The sequence below is a fragment of the Pararge aegeria genome, chromosome 21 (genome assembly GCF_905163445.1).
Source record: "Pararge aegeria chromosome 21, ilParAegt1.1, whole genome shotgun sequence".
Classification (NCBI taxonomy): Eukaryota; Metazoa; Arthropoda; class Insecta; order Lepidoptera; family Nymphalidae; genus Pararge; species Pararge aegeria.
Window position 1 is genome coordinate 11,012,504 of NC_053200.1, and position 17,054 is coordinate 11,029,557.

The window sequence follows — 17,054 nt, forward strand, 5'->3', positions numbered from 1 at the left end:
AAAGTATATATGTGATAAAAATAATATTATAATCCATTTATCGTATCCAACGTTCGCAATTAAATTGAAGGAAATTTTGTTATCAGAAGAAAGATTTCATTCTATGAACATTTTAAATAAACCGCGCTTTTTAATGTACTTATTTAATAGTCATTGACACTATATATAATACCAGATGTAATTTCGGCCTAAAACCAGTTCTCAAAGAGTGTCTACTATTGAAATTTAAACTAACTGCGACGTTATTGTATCGGTAGAGACCCATAGCAAAATCCTTTGATGGAACCCTCCCTTAAAATAAAAAAAATATTGTGTGCAATTCTTGTTTACAATACGGTATAGTTAAATTCAAAGAACGCATTGTGATTTCGGGATTCCACCTCCTTAAAAATATTCATTGCTCTTTTGTTACATTTTTTGTTTAGCAAATGTAGTAGTAGGTTACATAAATAAATTAAATACATTTATAGAACGTTGTTATAATTGATATATTAAAGTAAAGGTGCCGATCCTAAAGTAGACACTATTTTGTGTAGTCTTCGCCTTATATCCTTAAAACACCATAAAGCAAAGAGCAAAGAATGAAGAAAATCTTGATTGTAAGTCTGTTCACACTTCATCATTGACGACTCACAGTTCACTCACAATTACATCTGTCGGCTGTCGCAGGTCGCTTGTCACCAACCTGTCACACTGTGATATTACGCATGTTTGTTGAGTTGCCTTGTGTCACTGCGTGTTTTATTTTGTGGTGTTTTTCTTACAATTCACATGGAATCCAAAGTTATCAGAGACAACAATCTCACAAACTAAACTCATTACTCACGAGGACTAAGCAAAATTCGTAGTTATTTCTTGGATTTCACATTTCCGATTTAGTTGCGTCGTTTATTCACTGCATAAACTTTTTTAATTTTTTACTGGTAATGGACTTAATGAAGTGCTGAAGTGAATATTCTAAATAATAATTCTTGTGTGTAAAGTTAAGTAAATAAGTCAAAATGCAGGGCAAATATATTATTATATTGTCGTTTTTAAGTGCAGTATCGATAGTTTACGCTTGCAACGAAGCGATATGCGCCAGTGTCGTATCCAAGTGCATGCTAACACAATCTTGTAAATGCGACCTGAAGGATTGCTCTTGTTGCAAAGACTGTTTTAACTGCCTCAGTTATTTGTACAGCGAATGCTGCAGCTGTGTTGGTAAGTGTCTTTGTTTTTGAGACAGAACTTGACTTGCATGCTCACTAACTTTATGATGTCTAAAATATAATATGCAGCGGTTCCGACCGGCCGTGGGTGTGGTAACAATGGGTATCACAGCAACAATCCCATAGTGATTACATAAAGAAAAAAATATTTCTTTAAAAGAAATAAAAATATTTTTTGATTCATCATACAAATCCTCATTTCTTTATTAAACTAATGTATCAGTGGGTAAAATGGACCACTGTCATGAGAATCCAAGTTATATTGTCTTGTTGGGCCTATGCCCTTTAGGTGTAAGTTAATTTGTGTTGAAACATTGAAGTTATGTGGAGGCTCTAAGCTCTGAATCCACCTCACAAATGTGAAATTAGGGCAGTCAGTACATTGATAGGATAGGATATAGTTATGACAAAAGTTTGAAAATTTGGTGTTTTACACTTGTCTTACCCTGTCCTGTGATGAAATTTTATGAACTTTACTTCCTATATACTTAGGTTAATAGGATCTATTAAGTAATTAGGTTCATGAATAATTACAATATTACTGTACTGTATATATACTTGCTTTTAGACATGTGTCCTAAGCCCAATGACACACAAACTGAGCTTTCCAAGTCGTCCTACGTGGAAGAGTTACCTGACAATGTTCCCGGACTATTCACTGCATTGACAAGCGATCCGGATCCTCAACAGAGATGGTTGTCCATAACATATCCTGTGGACATTGACCTGTCTGCGTACCGACCAAATCCTGAGCTTGTGTACCACTTGCGTAAGTCAATTATTTATTTATCATATCCACCATACTAACTATAACACATTACGCAGCAATGGGATGGAAAATAACCCAACAATGCTTCTTTCCAGAGTTAAGTGCTTAATTTAAGCAATTAAAATATTACTTGATTTAATGGTGAAGGAAAATTTTGTGTGGAAACTTGCATACATGAGAGTCTTAAATAATGTTGTGTAAGGTCTTCCAATCTACTTTTGGCCAGTGTGGTGGACCACTGCCTAAGCTGTTCCCATTCTGAGAGGACTCAGGATGATGTCCTCTTAGATTGGTAGACCTGTGCCTTAAGTGGGCTGGTAATGGGTTCAATGATTACAATGATGAAATACATACCATGTCTGTCTGTTCATAAAGATTTCTAAAATGCCTAACTTATGTTTGTGGGGTAAAATTTTACACTAGGAGCTTAAAGGAATGTAATGATTTTATTTATTTATTTTTCAACTTACAACTAATATTACAGGAATTATCCTAATGCACTAGCGTAGATTCTGATGCACCTATCAACATACATTATAACTATATTTTACTAAACTTCAATCAAAATTCAAAATCAAAATTAAAATAATGGGTAGGAGTTTATACATATGTGTAGTTATGTGCAGCACGCTTTAACAGGGTGAATATTATTTTATCTACAAGTGGTATTTTTTAATCTCAGTTTCCTAATAATGTACCTATTTATCTGGCTATAGAAAGATTTTCTTTTTTAAACAAAAGATTGTACAAAACTTGTTAAGTTGCCTTGATTAATTTTAAAAAATGTAATCATTATGCGTATACAATAATAGCTATGAATATTGTTTAATTAGTTGTTTTAAACTTGTTTTAACTTGTTATTGACGGCCGATTGGCGCAGTGGGCAGCGACCCTGCTTTCTGAGTCCAAGGCTGTGGGTTCGATTCCCACAACTGGAAAATGTTTGTGTGAAGAACATAAATGTTGTTCAGTTTCTGGGTGTAATATGTTATATTATAAGTATTTATGTATATTATTCATAAAAATATTCATCAGTTATCTTAGTTCCCACACCACAAGCTACGCTTACTTTGGGACTAGATGGCGGTGTGTGTATTGTCATAGTATATTTATTTATTTATTATTATTATTTAATTAAATTATGCTGTAGTATACTCACTGCATATTTCTTATATAACCTCATAATAATAAATTTATTGTAAGGTTAGGTTTTATTACAGCGAACTATTTAGTATATAACTAAATAGTTAGCTGTAAAAAAACCTGTCTACAGTCCCAGCACGTTCAAAATATTTTTATTTGTTTTGTATGCAGATATCCACATATAAAAAGGTTTTCTTTGTAACGAACGTTTAACTAGAAGTCTAAAAGTTGCCTTATTTTATTAAGAAAAGTGTAAATGTTGCCTGTATCCTTACATGCCTGTAAAATAACCGAGTTATATTTAGTTCGTAGCCTTAAGCTTCTTTAATTTTAATAAGGGTGCAGAAAACTCGTTGCATATTCTTTATATACCGCACATGTCTATACCTAAACACCTTGTTTCTAGGAACATGGAGAAACTATTAAATAATTTTATTTCACAGTGAGAGTGACTCATCTTTTATGGAATGCCCTACCTGTTGTCAACCTAAGCTTATTGGCGTGCATTGTAAACGGTCCTTCACTACATTAATAACCTATTCAAAACATTGTTGAATGAATGGTATCTATTCATGGAATTGTTAGTCTTATCAACTATACAGTTTGTTCTGTATTTTTTTATTAAAAGACATTGTAAAAAAGCAGTTGTTTTACATGATTCAAAATTTTTAAACTAGATGTTTCGTCCTGCACGTATCCTGTGTACTATTCCAAGATCTTAGACTGCCAACAAAATATCATCACAATCCGCTCGGCCATTAAAACATAAGAGTCAATGAGAGAAAAGTCCTTTACACCCATCCAAAAAAATTATGCCGCCGTGTGCCGGGTGGTGACGGCAGATTAGAGAACAATTGTCACCACCCTCGTCATCGCTCGGGTGTCGTTCGAGTGAGGGACGACTGAGGGATTATTTTAACTTATTCAACCGTCCCATACCGTGGCATAAGACAGCCAAGTATTTGGGCGTAACTTTTGACAGTCGCTTTAACTTCGCATCACATAAGTGCAGCCCGTAAAGGCTGCGTTCGTCCTCGGTAGACTACCCTATGTTAAACAGGCGTAGAAAGTGGTCACTTCGTCAAAAATTGACACTCTATAAAACATGTGTCCGCCCCATCATGTCATATGCGAGCGTCGCCTTCGCGTTTCGCCCTCCCTCCGCATATAAGAGATTCCTCGGAGGCGTACGGACCAATCACCATCCGAAATCCTTTCACTTCAATCGGCGCCTGAGCCGAGGTTCGGAAGAAATTCCTCCAAAATGTTTTCAACGGCTCGCGAAGTCTACCGATCCGCACTCGGCCAGCGCGATAGGCGGACGTAGTCCACGTCAAAAGCCCTGCACATTCTGAGAGGAGAATAGATTTCTGCTTGTTGCACAACAAGATTATTTCTCTATGAACGTACATTGCATATTAGTTTAAATATAAATGGTTAGTTGTAGGACAGATCATCATCGTCTATCATGGCCCACTACAGCGCACGGGCGTCCTCTTAGAATAAGGTTAGTCAACCATGCTGACCAAGCGCGGAGTGGTGGACTTCACATACCAGCTTTGTAGGACAGATATCCCCTACCATTTGTTCACTTGCAGAGAGCGTGGAGCAAGAATCCGAGCCCGTTAGCCGCGACATAGTGACGTTCAACTGCACGGTCGCGTACATGTCGCAATGCATGTCGTGCGACAAGTGCCGCGCCTCCTGCCGCTCCATGGGCTCCAACAGTTTCCGGTAATTATAATATTTATAAGTTTTATTGACCATAAACCTGCCAGCAACATACATATATTACTAATAAAAGAACAGAGAAAAAGAATCACTTTTATAATTTGAACTGTAGGTACGATGCGTCCAACAGAGCTGTCTAGGTAACCCACTGACCACAAGTAAATGGGTTACCTCCTCAGCTTTGTTGCAGCAACATGGAAGTTGGTAGCTCCCAAGGCACACTACAACGCTGACTTTCAATACCCAGTTTTAGACCGAAGTTGTAACATATCTAAGCTTTTTTATAAATTTAAAATGCTTATAAAAATTACAGTCGCTATTCAACGTGTAACGGAATTACGAATTACATATAAAAATATTGAATATTAAATCAAAAGGAGCGTATTTCATGTCCACTGTTTGACATGGTAACATCTAGTAACGTGCACTTCATTCATGCACAAAATCACTGCCTACCTATACCTATTATAATTTATATATAGCTCGTATAGAAGGAGGATTTTCGCCATTCTATGCAATTTTACTGCTGTATGCATACCCTGGTAAGGACGCCAGTGCACGCCACTGGTAACAACAACAACAACATCAACAATAAAAAGTTAGTGATCAATGCATGACAATGATGATTATCACAGTTTATATGTACAGTCGCATGTACAGGCGCTGTATAAAACTAGTACTTTATTTTTCAGATGGTTCCACGACGGCTGCTGCGAGTGCGTTGGCGATAAATGTCTCTACTACGGCATCACTGAGAGCAGGTAACAGCTCGATCTCTCTTTAATTATTTTATTTACTTATACAAATGTTTTATAACAAGAATAAATAGAAGGACGTTTTACATTAGTTATTTATGCAACTGTCAAATCACAGGAGTAATACCTAATTATAAACAGTTGCATACAATACCTACTTTATCTATACCCATGATCCAATATAAAAAAATCTGAAAGAGTTAACTTACTTCATTCATTACAGGCAGTCTTTAACAGCCAGTTCTAGTAACCTTATATCATCAATTGCGTGCGTGAACAACAAAGTTCTTTTTTTGAGATTCATACAGATATCACGCACCGAGCAGTAAGCGTTTGACAGTCCGTTAAGTAAAACCTTTGCGCAGGAGGGATCGAAAGAAAACCAAAGGAGTGTTAGAAATTCAGTACAACATTATACCATCCGTTTGGATGCTATCATGGTTGTTAGGACATTGGTTGTTTTAATGTTTTAATGAAGCTAACTGTTTCAGAATCTTATATAAAGGATTTATAGCTTGGGAGTAGATGAAACTTTTAATATGATTTTAGTCTTTAGCGTATACTAAGTATAAATGATAACTGAAATACAACTTTACAGGCTTTAGAAGTACATTATTTACTGTCACTAAAACTTATCTGTGAAACCGAAACTCGTAATAGTTTTCGAGTAAACCATTGCTATAGTTTTTACTGAAAGAAATCGGATACAGCCCTAACATCGGATGCAAAATTAAAATCAAGTGACTCCTGTAACTTTATTTGGTACGCGCAGCGTAGCGTAGGTACTATGCGCGTTTCGGTATGTGCGTTTTTATCTCCAATAGGTTTGTCACAAGTAAACACTTAAAATGTTTTGAATTCGTTTTACGAAAAAATAAATTCTTCTTTTGATTTAATACTTTTAAAGGGCGATTCCTTGTGTAATATACTTATGCATCGTTCAACAGTATTTCGTAATACGGTTACACGTTGTAGATGATAACATCTCATATGAACAGTTTATTTATTTATGAACAATTTATGTTGGTATTTGTGTAGTTAATATGTAAATGTAGTATGTATGTTCATGTAAGTTTATATTACATTTCTTTTTTTTTTTTTTTTGTTTTTTTTGTAACTTACTTTATGCACCATCCATTTTCCACTCTTTTATCGGCTTCGTACGCTCAGGTTGCCTTTAAAAGATCACTTTTAGTGATAAGGCCGCCTTTGCACCCTAGCACTAAGTACTATTACTGTTTTCCTTGTATTTTCCTTTTTTTGTTGTGTTGCAATAAAGTTTTTCTATTCTATTCTATTCTATATGTTTTAGACATATTTATATATTATGTAATTATTTTCCAAAATGCAATAAGTTAAGCCGGGTCCAGATATGTATAGATATTATGTTTATTACTAATTAATAACTTGCAGCGGTCAAGCCATCCGCTTTGTGCACTCAGGAATTGATAATAACACTGTAAAATACCAATACTTCTTACTAAGGCATAAATCGAGAGCAGGTAGGATTTCACCTTGCGAAGTTCAAACCGTAATGTAAACAATCGAGTTAAAATAGAACCGCGCCTGTGTAGGTACCTAATCGTAACCGCATCGAGTCAACATGCATAATTTTATGTGCAGATTATATTAAACCGACCGTGTTTTTTCTCCTGTGGTCGTAGGTAAGACACTTTTTTCGCATAATATAATCATCCAGCTATCATCTTAGATTGCATCATAACTTGCACCCAGATTGCAGTCAAACTTGTAGTAAAATTAAAAAATGATATGTTCATGATTTCGTGTCTTTATCAAAGTTACAATCGCGATTGAGTCTTTATCTTCTAATATCTTGTCCCCTCCGGAACACCTGCGCGCCGCAAGGCCGATATTAGCATACAAATATGCGCGAGCGCAACAACACGTATCAAGTGTCATACAGGTGTTGCCGATTATTTAAATAAATCATGTATTTCTATCAATTTACCTTTTACCTGTTTTAGTAGCAGTTATGGATTCGGCCTCTTTTTCGGAGGACCGAGTTGACCTGAAAAATAAAAGACACAAAAATAGAACTGGTAACAAGGTTTTCATATTTGCGCCTTTTGGCACTGGCAGCAGCTGCACCCATAATTAATGAAGCACAAGTAATTCTTAATTCAAATCACATTACAACCCAAAAATAAATTGATTTCAGTACAATATTACAACCCTGGTGAGCCTTATGAATGTAATGACGTTAAACTTTAGGTAACAGGCCTTGTAATAGCGACTTACTTGCAACTTAAATCTGGCCATCATAATGTACCGCTAGTTTACTTAAAGTTAATTCACAAAATTGCCATAACACTGCCCATACCTGTGACTAAATAAAATTTAGGCAATTTAGGGTCGAAAGTTCTTGCTATGCATTATAAAATTCAAAATTCATTTATTTCAAGTAGGCCTAATTAATAAGCACTTTTGAAACGTCAAGTCAGTCTGTTTGTAGTGACTCTACCACTGGTTCGAAAGCAATACTTTATAGCAATGTTTGACGATGCAGGTATTGGAAAACACATTGTCTGCATTTTCGCTGATGACTGACTTCTATCATTCAAACTAACAACTTTTCAGCAATTCAGTATTAATATCCAAATACATGTGATTCGACAACGTCGCGTATTCCAGTCAGTGACTGCATACTAGAGTCGTTGTTCGCGCTTTTGCCGATGTTGCTGTTGATTACAGAGTAGTTACAAGTAGAGTATCTATGTAAAATATTAAATATCAAATATTTCACAAACTATCGAGTTTAAAAAAGTAGTAGAACAAAAGGTCTTTTAATGTAAACAACTACAGGCCGAGAGCGTTCTGGTATTATTTATTTAACCGCTATACATTTTAATTTCAGATGCCTCGCTTGTCCCGGTGGTAAGGAGACACCAGAAGGTGCCATAACCGACGACTTATCGTACGACGACCTCGACTATGGAGAGGAGGTCGATGCGCAGTCCGTATAAATGTCCTTTTACGTTGAAACCTTCGATCAATAATAATATACCTGTTATATATAACATACACAGATCGGCAGGGTGATTACGTATCTCGCGACAGCGATGCGACAGGCGTAAATCTTGCAATCACTGCTGTCAAACGTCACTTTTCATTACAATAAATAAACAAAAGTGGCGTTTGACAGCAGTGATTGCAAGATTTACCCCTGTCGCATCGCTGTCGCGAGATACGTAATCAATCTGCGGCAGCTTTGTAGGACGCGTTACGTTTACTGACAATGGTTTCCCAATTCCAATAAAAAAAAACATATTTCCTCTTGCTATATGAGTCAAACAAACTTTTCATTATTACTTATTAACCTATGATATTGTGTTTTAAAATATCACAAAGATATAAAAAACATATTTTAAACACCATTTTCAAAACATAGTTTAAACTAAGTAGAAACTTTATTATTTATCGTTTAAGTTGCAAAAAAAACTACATTGTAGAGTGTAAAGAAAGTCATGATATTGTGTTTAAAAATATTACAGCACAAATAAAAAGATACAACAAACTTTTTTCTCATATACATAACATATTTCGAACACTACCATTTTCAAAACATACTTTTAACTAAGTGGAAACTTTATTGGATTAAGTTAAAAAAAAAAACAATTTGTATAGTGTAAAAAAGTCTTGTTTTTTCCAGTGAAAAATCAAATAAATTAATATTTAACATAAGTATTGGATATATTGTCAATAGTTTAATAATTATTGATCTAAGAAACAAACAACTTTAGTGTTGCCTTCATGATAACGTTTTAGCCAATTCTGATGAACACAAATCTCTTGGCTAAACTAAATAGACAATGTTTTTTAAATTTTTCTATCCTTGTCCATAAAGAAGACAAAGAAAGGGATATCAGTCCTTCTCACTAGGTTTCTTTTGGAAAAAAATTGAATTAATACAATTATTTCAATTTTGTTTAGTTTAGAAATTTGTTTACTTGAGAATATGCACCATTATATACCCCCGATAGAAGTGACCCGGGGTGATAACGTATCTCGCGACAGGCTTGCGACAGACGTTAATCTTGCAATCACTACTTTCAAACGTAACTTCCATACAATAAATAAACAAAAGTGACGTTTGACAGCAGTGATTGCAAGATTCACGCATGTCGCAAGCTTGTCGCGAGATACGTAATACCCCTGCCGGCTCACAATGTTGTCTGTATTATTAGTTAGAAATAGCATAATCGAAAATTAATATTAATGCAGGCAATGGTGCCAAATCTACTGTATACAACTCTTTGGACTATAGTTAAATTGACAGTATAGTGCTGATTCTCTAATATTCTTGTGGTAAACGACTTTTACTTTAGAGATTTGTGTACAAAAATTGGCAACTATGTTTTATACGTATGTGCCTATTACAGTGAAAATGTCCAGTGTTTTATGTATAAACACTGTCCTCATACGAAGCGTGTTGAGTCAAATCAAATAGTCATAGAAGTAAATGTTTATTTATGTAAATTTACAATATCAACACCACCCCACGCAAATAGTGTCAGGTGTTAGAATAAATCAATTTGATTCGACTCGACACCCGTCGCGTTGCGTGCCGTGTTAACTATTAATCCGGCGTAAGGCAATTAGATTGAAGACTGTCGATTAGCTAAATTTAAAACGAAATTACTTTATACTTATTCGTAGTTTTATTGAAACTTTTTGATTACATACAAAGAATTCTTAAAAAAATATTTTTTGAAATGTATTCAGTAAGTACTCATGTATTTAATTTTATCAAGATCTTTTAAGTGCTTTAATTTTTATTTATTTTATAATTTGTTCTCCACTGTCCGTCCTTCGTGTAAAATTATTATGATAGAGTAAGTAAGTATACAAAATATTATCGAATAATAAGATTCAAATGGAACGTTAAAATAATGTAATGTAGTTAATGGTGACATTTCCATTGTACACAAACTTCTAAACTAAATAAAGTTTACATGTGTAAAAATAGTGCTATATAGTGTGAAAGGACAGCACCACTTTGAGAGCTGTCAATTTAGTTAAGTTTAGAGATTTGTGTACAAAAGAATCGGCACCAAAGTCATCATATAGTTAAAATTTAATGACGGGAAATTTTATTTCGAGAAGTCTCTTGACATTTTAATTTATCTTTGGTTTTGTAATGGAAGATTTTCATCAATTCATTCAAGATTTTATAGCATAATCAGTTATAAACAAATAAAATAAATTAGCGATTCAATGCTATAAATGAAACGTTTATTTCGCCCATAGCGAATAGAACTAACTAATTTTTTTTGTATTTTTTTTAATAAGAAAATTACTCATTTTTTTACTAATGTTCATGAATAGTGATACAATTTTTTTGTCCAAAATACGAGTGCCAAACGCGTTGCTTGTACAGATATATGTCATTCGATGTTAAGAGGTGGCTTCTACCCAATTTAGTTTGTTTACCTTTATTATTTTTGAAACTTGGCTCAAGTATAGAGTACATTATAGAACCGCTTTTATTATAACATAATTTCGTCATTTTGAAAGTGCCATTCGATTTTATATTATGTATCTTTATCTGTACGAAACAAAGCCGTCTTTTGGCCTAATATAAGATTCGCCATTTATCTAGGTCTGATTAAGTTAGTTTAGTTGTAGTCTCAAATAATTAGCATATAAGCAATTTGGGATAAGTCGGGTGTACACAAAATATTAATTAATTAATTAAATTCACAGAACAAAAATAATATTCGTCATATTTAGGTACCATGATGTGTAAGGAAAATGAAGTCATTTGGCTATACACAAAATATTAATTAATTAATTAACTTCACAGATCAAAAATAATATTCGTCATATTTAGGTACCATGATGTGTATGGAAAATGAAGTCATTTTGTTATGATATAACCCCTGTATCTGTCGAAAATCGTTTAATAGTAGTATAGCATGCCATACCCACAAAATTTACAATGATATGTACATAGAAGGAACATCAACACACCATGTCATCTTCAGCATCATAATTTCAACCAATGGACGTCCACTGCTGGACATAGGCCTTTTGTAGGGAGTTCCACAATCCACGGTCCTGGGCCACTTGCCTCCAGCGGCTCACAGCGATTCGCCTGATGTCGTCTGACCACCGTGTTGCGTTTATCGGTGCGGGGTCGCCATTCCAGCACCTTAAGACCCCAACGTTCATCGGTTCACCGATCTATGGAACTCATGTATTTAGATATAAATGAACGGTGAGGTTTTAAACGGATAGTAGGTACATCCCAACCATAAGATTGGTGATCTTAGCTTTCGTGAATCGTATCTACATGATCATACAGGGTTAAATTAAAAATACCAGAAAGTTCTCGGCCTTGAAGTTCCTATCGTTAGAACTAAATACTTTTGTTATACGATTTTTCAAAATTTATAACAAAAAATGAATAAATCATGTTTTTGCTGTAATGTTTCACACATAATACTCGTGATTCTGCAACGTCACGTAGTCGACCGCACGATACAGTTGTGGTTCGTGCGCTTTTGCCGATGTCACAGAGTAGTAACAAGTAGAGTATCAAAATAAAAAATACCATCTATACTATAGAGTCAAAAACAGTACAACAAAAGTTGTTAGTTTCAATGTAAACAACTATAGCAACTACTACAGGCGACAGCTCTCTGGTATTTTTTATTTTACATTGTATAGTCTATTCGTTAAAAGAATGACTTCGTCACAGCTGTCAGTTGGTCATATTTATTCTTCTTCTTCTTTTGATTTATGGCAGGTCATATTTATAACAGTTGTACTAAAACAGTTGACATAGCGTTGTCACAGCAGAGTACACGCTTAATAAAAAAAGCTTATTAAAATTTAAAAAAATATTGCATTTGACACAATGATATAGATTAAATATATTAATTTATTTTATTTACTTCAAAGTGCTTTCGATCACGACCTGTGGATCACATCCTCTCTTCCACTAACTATTGTTTAGTTAAAATTTTGTGCACAACCGATTTAGCACCATTTGATTGACTATAAGTGCCTTATCAAATTATGCAAAATATGCCTATTTTTGGAAAATTTTGAAATTTTTAGATAATTTTTTTATATTATATTTCTATATTTCAATAAACTGTGACTACTATGTAATCATTTTGTTTCATTATCGTAAAATTATTTTACTGCTTAAAATCTAAGCTAGAATGTTGTTCTGCCTACTGCCCCCTGCGAGTTTACAATAAATAATTGTTAATATATAACAATAAAAAAAAAATATATATATATACATATAACAATCAAGTTAACATCCGCTGAAGATGCTCCGGTTTCGGAGCGAAACGTGCGTTGAGGGTATATTGCTGAGGATATGTTTGGTGTGGAGTATACGGATTGAAGAAATCATAAAATACACCATACAGTTTCTCCTGCTGTCTTAGTCATTTCATTCCATTCAGCAGTTTACAGTTATTGTTTAACCTTTAGGGTTTTTAACGATTACCATAAAATAGGAAATGTTTATCAGCTAGCCGCGCGGATTTAAAGGGAGATGTGCGCGGGGCGTTTTCACTGTTTTTGGACACAATGCACTGAATTCAATAATGGCTGAATGAGTTGCGCATTTTCTTAATTCTGTGATGTGTATGTATTGGTACTTACCCTAACTTTTATATATAAGTTGGTTTCTAACTTTTTATCTCTTTGTAAGTATATTATACCTAAATCTAATAAAGATAACGAACATCGGAATAATCGATGTAATTAATCATAATAATTCGCTATGTAATGGATAGGGGGCGACAAGATATTTCGATAAAATGAATTATTTTTAACTTTTTATCTAAGCGCGCCCAAATTTTGAGCCGCATTCTTACATGTTTCAATATTTATTTTTGTTTCACCTATTAACCAGAATTTATCAAAACTGACTTGATAAATAATTAAAAACATACAGTACAAGACTAATATTGAACCATAAAAACCACTCCTCTTTAGTACTGTTTCTCGAACAGGCGGTTAGTCACAATTCTACAGTTGACAGTAATTATTTTACCTATAATGTTCTAAACATTTACCATAAAATGGGGAAGATTGAAAAAGGTTTTGAGCTAGCAACATTCCGCGTTTTTACTGTTTTTGGACGCAATACACTGCATGCAATAATGGCTGAATGAGGGTTCAGTGTGTGTGTTTTAAATTCTATGCACGACAATGTTAAAAAAAACACTGCGAAGGCCAAACCAAGCCATTTAATTATGTTGCCGATAGTGTGTTTTCATCCTGCGTACGACCAATCACGGGACTCGGTTAAACCGACGTGTATTCTGATTGGTTGCACCCGCGCAGGACCTAAAATATTAAAACAGTTGCACATATTGGTATTATATTTTGTCATTCTGAACCGATACATATAGAATTCGTTCCTCTAATAACTTTTATTACTTTATTCTCCTTTCACTTATTTTTATTTGCATAGTAGGTACTGATGAAAAGGTAAATTACATTTACATTTTACCTTTTGAATAGATGGATTAGATCAAACACTATTGATTGTATCTACTATTTATATAATATATGAAGGATATGTCATTATCTAATCTTATTTACACACACGTTCTTAGTATTTCTAATCTGATAGAGAGCTGCACATGCAGGGGTGCCTGACAAATTTTTTATGGAGGTTCAACGACCAGCCAAGAACACGTCAGTGGTATCCCTCGAAATATGGTCCGCATTATTTTGTCATTTGGGGATAGTTATTGCACCAAAGTGATGATGCAGTCAAAGCCGATAGCGAGCTAACTTGTTAGAAGTATAAAGCAGTTATATTAGCCCGATATCCCTTAAAAGTTTGTCGGTTCATAAAATAAGTACCTAATTTTGACATATTCACTGCAAGTTTACCTTAGATGATATGTTTTTGTCAAGAACATTTTTTTTAATCGTGTAGGTAAAGCGGATAACCATATCGTCCGAAAGAATAACTTATTTTTTTTTCTCTGTCAAAATCTTCATTAATTTCATAATGTTTTAAAATTTCTTTTTTTTATGTTCTTTGTGTGTGCAACAAAAGTAAGTATATTCAGTCATTCATTCAATGTTTCTTGATGTTTGTATCTCATTTTGGAAGCGCTTGTTAAATGAAATATTTTACAATTTGCTTAAATTCCTTTTGTGGATTAGCTGTTCAAATTTCGTTTTTCATGAGAAACATCTGTAGGCGAGGGTAAACCTGATATAGTTGGCGTGGCGATGGCGTCCGGATGACGTCAGAAATCGGGGCCCTCGTCTTCGCCGGCGAAGACGCTGTATTTTCTTTGCGTGTGTGTGTGTTGTTGGGACACGTTTTCGGGAGTTATTTTATCGTCAGGGTCGTCAAGGACATGCTTCCGACGTCGCCGCTTTGGCTCGACGTCGGGGACGGGGGTATATGTGGACGCCTCGACCACTAGGGGGTTGGGGTGTCGGACTGCATTTTCAATGTAGGTCTTTGATAATGATTTCATGTACTGGGCTATGGTGGGAAGATCGAGGTCTCGGTGGAGATCTACGTTGCGCATGAACCACGGACTGTCCGTGGTCATACGCATAAACTTGTTCTGCAGGACTTGAAAGCTCCTGTAGGAGCTGTGAGGGCGATGGGCGAATACGACGCTGGCGTATGTCATAATGGGACGTATGCACGTTCTATACAAGGTTACCTTGTGACGGAGGGATAATTTGCTTTTGCGACAAATCATCGGATAGAGACGACCCATCACATACGCAGCCTTGTTGCGGGCCTTGCGAATGTGTGCAGTGAAGCTCATTCTATGATCGAGCGAGGAAGATCTTCCTCCGAAGTTGTATATATGGTCAATTTATTTGATAACTTCGTTAGCGCGATGCAGGATCTTTGTGGCGCCATCTAGTTTGGTAATGTGGACACCGCTACAGTTTTTAATAAAATTTAATAAACAGTCAACTTTTATACATATAACTTCCATAAAACTATTCCAATGTTTCTCATTCGCCAGGTGCGGCGTCTCGTGACGGCCCACACTTTTTTTATTCTGTGGCTAGGTGGTCCGGAGATAAAATGAATTTTTAGGCGCGAATTTCGAGCATCAAACGAAACCTTTCAAAAATAAGATCAAGCAGTAAATCACGTACCTATTACTACTTTCCATCTGGCAACCCTATAAGAAAATGCCAGCATTGACTATTTTTTAAAAGGCCTGTTTGCGAAATCTTATCTGTTTCTATGTATCGATTTAACGTATGGCATCGTACGTTAAATCGCTTGCCGGTACGGTTTTGTTGTATTTTCTAGCCTTCTTATCTGTACTTATTAGAGGGCGCTGTCAGGTCGAAAAATTATCGATTTATATTATAAATTATAGCCATCTGCACTCGACTATGTATCTTAACTTTAATTATGCCAATTTATACAACTCCGTGCAAAAAAATGCTATATTAACCTAAAGCTACGGGGCTCCAAATGTGACCTGAACTTGTTACTTTAGCAACAAAGTGCCAATCGTACAGTGCACAAAGCTAGTTTATCAAAGGCAAAAAAACCCTACTTGAAAAATTTAGGCACTGCTATTGAGTCAAAGTTAAAACATAATTGTTTATTTTCTAACTGCTATCAAGTTTGAATTATTTTATGATCTGCATTACAAAATACAATTCATAAAATAATTCATACTTACATTACCGTCGGTATAATTACAGAGATATTGTAAATCAAACCCGGCTTTTCAACTTGTATGGTTTTAGGTACCATTACTGAATAAATAAATAAATAAATATACTAGGACAATACACACATCGCCATCTAGCCCCAAAGTAAGCGTAACTTGTGTTATGGGTATTAGGACAACTGATGAATATTTTTATGAATAACATACATAAATACTTAAAATATAGATACATATAAACACCCAGACACTGAAAAATATACATGCTCATCACACAGACATTTTCCAGTAGTGGGAATCGAACCCACGGCCTGGGGCTCAGAAAGCAGGATCGCTGCAAACTGCGCCAATCGGCCTATCAATGCAATAGGACTGTTCGTCCAAGAAGTCCACAACTTATTATTGTAAATTTACTTAGACCAAAGTCTTACTATCTTTAATAAAACCATATATAGAATAACGACTAGTTCGACGCCTTTGATCTCGTGGTAAATGCCGAGATGGACTAAAACGCGCGCGGCATTATTTAGGACCTTTATACAGGGTATACTTGGCTTGCTCTTCTTACTTCGCCCTTGAGCACAATTGGTATGTCGAGAAAGCTATATGTCGTTATAGTAAAATGGTGGTCACAGTATTAACTAGGATTTTTTTATTGGTGTTTATTGCGGGTTAGGAGTAATTTAGGTTAATCGTCAAATATAGCCAACAACCTCGTGGTATCGTCTTTCATCAAACGACTGAACGGTAACCGTGTCCGAATGTTACGTGCAGTTAA

General features: G+C 35.0%; 1 protein-coding gene across 1 annotated transcript; it reads left to right on the forward strand.

Annotated features, from left to right (window-relative positions):
- Positions 1 to 672: 672 nt before the first annotated feature.
- Positions 673 to 8,658, forward strand: LOC120633172 (twisted gastrulation protein homolog 1-A). Its single transcript, XM_039903303.1, has 5 exons — positions 673 to 1,203; positions 1,780 to 1,980; positions 4,722 to 4,857; positions 5,547 to 5,615; positions 8,485 to 8,658. The coding sequence occupies exons 1-5, from the start codon at positions 1,002 to 1,004 to the stop codon at positions 8,591 to 8,593; spliced, it is 717 nt and encodes a 238-aa protein (XP_039759237.1). The 5' UTR covers positions 673 to 1,001; the 3' UTR covers positions 8,594 to 8,658.
- Positions 8,659 to 17,054: the final 8,396 nt, after the last annotated feature.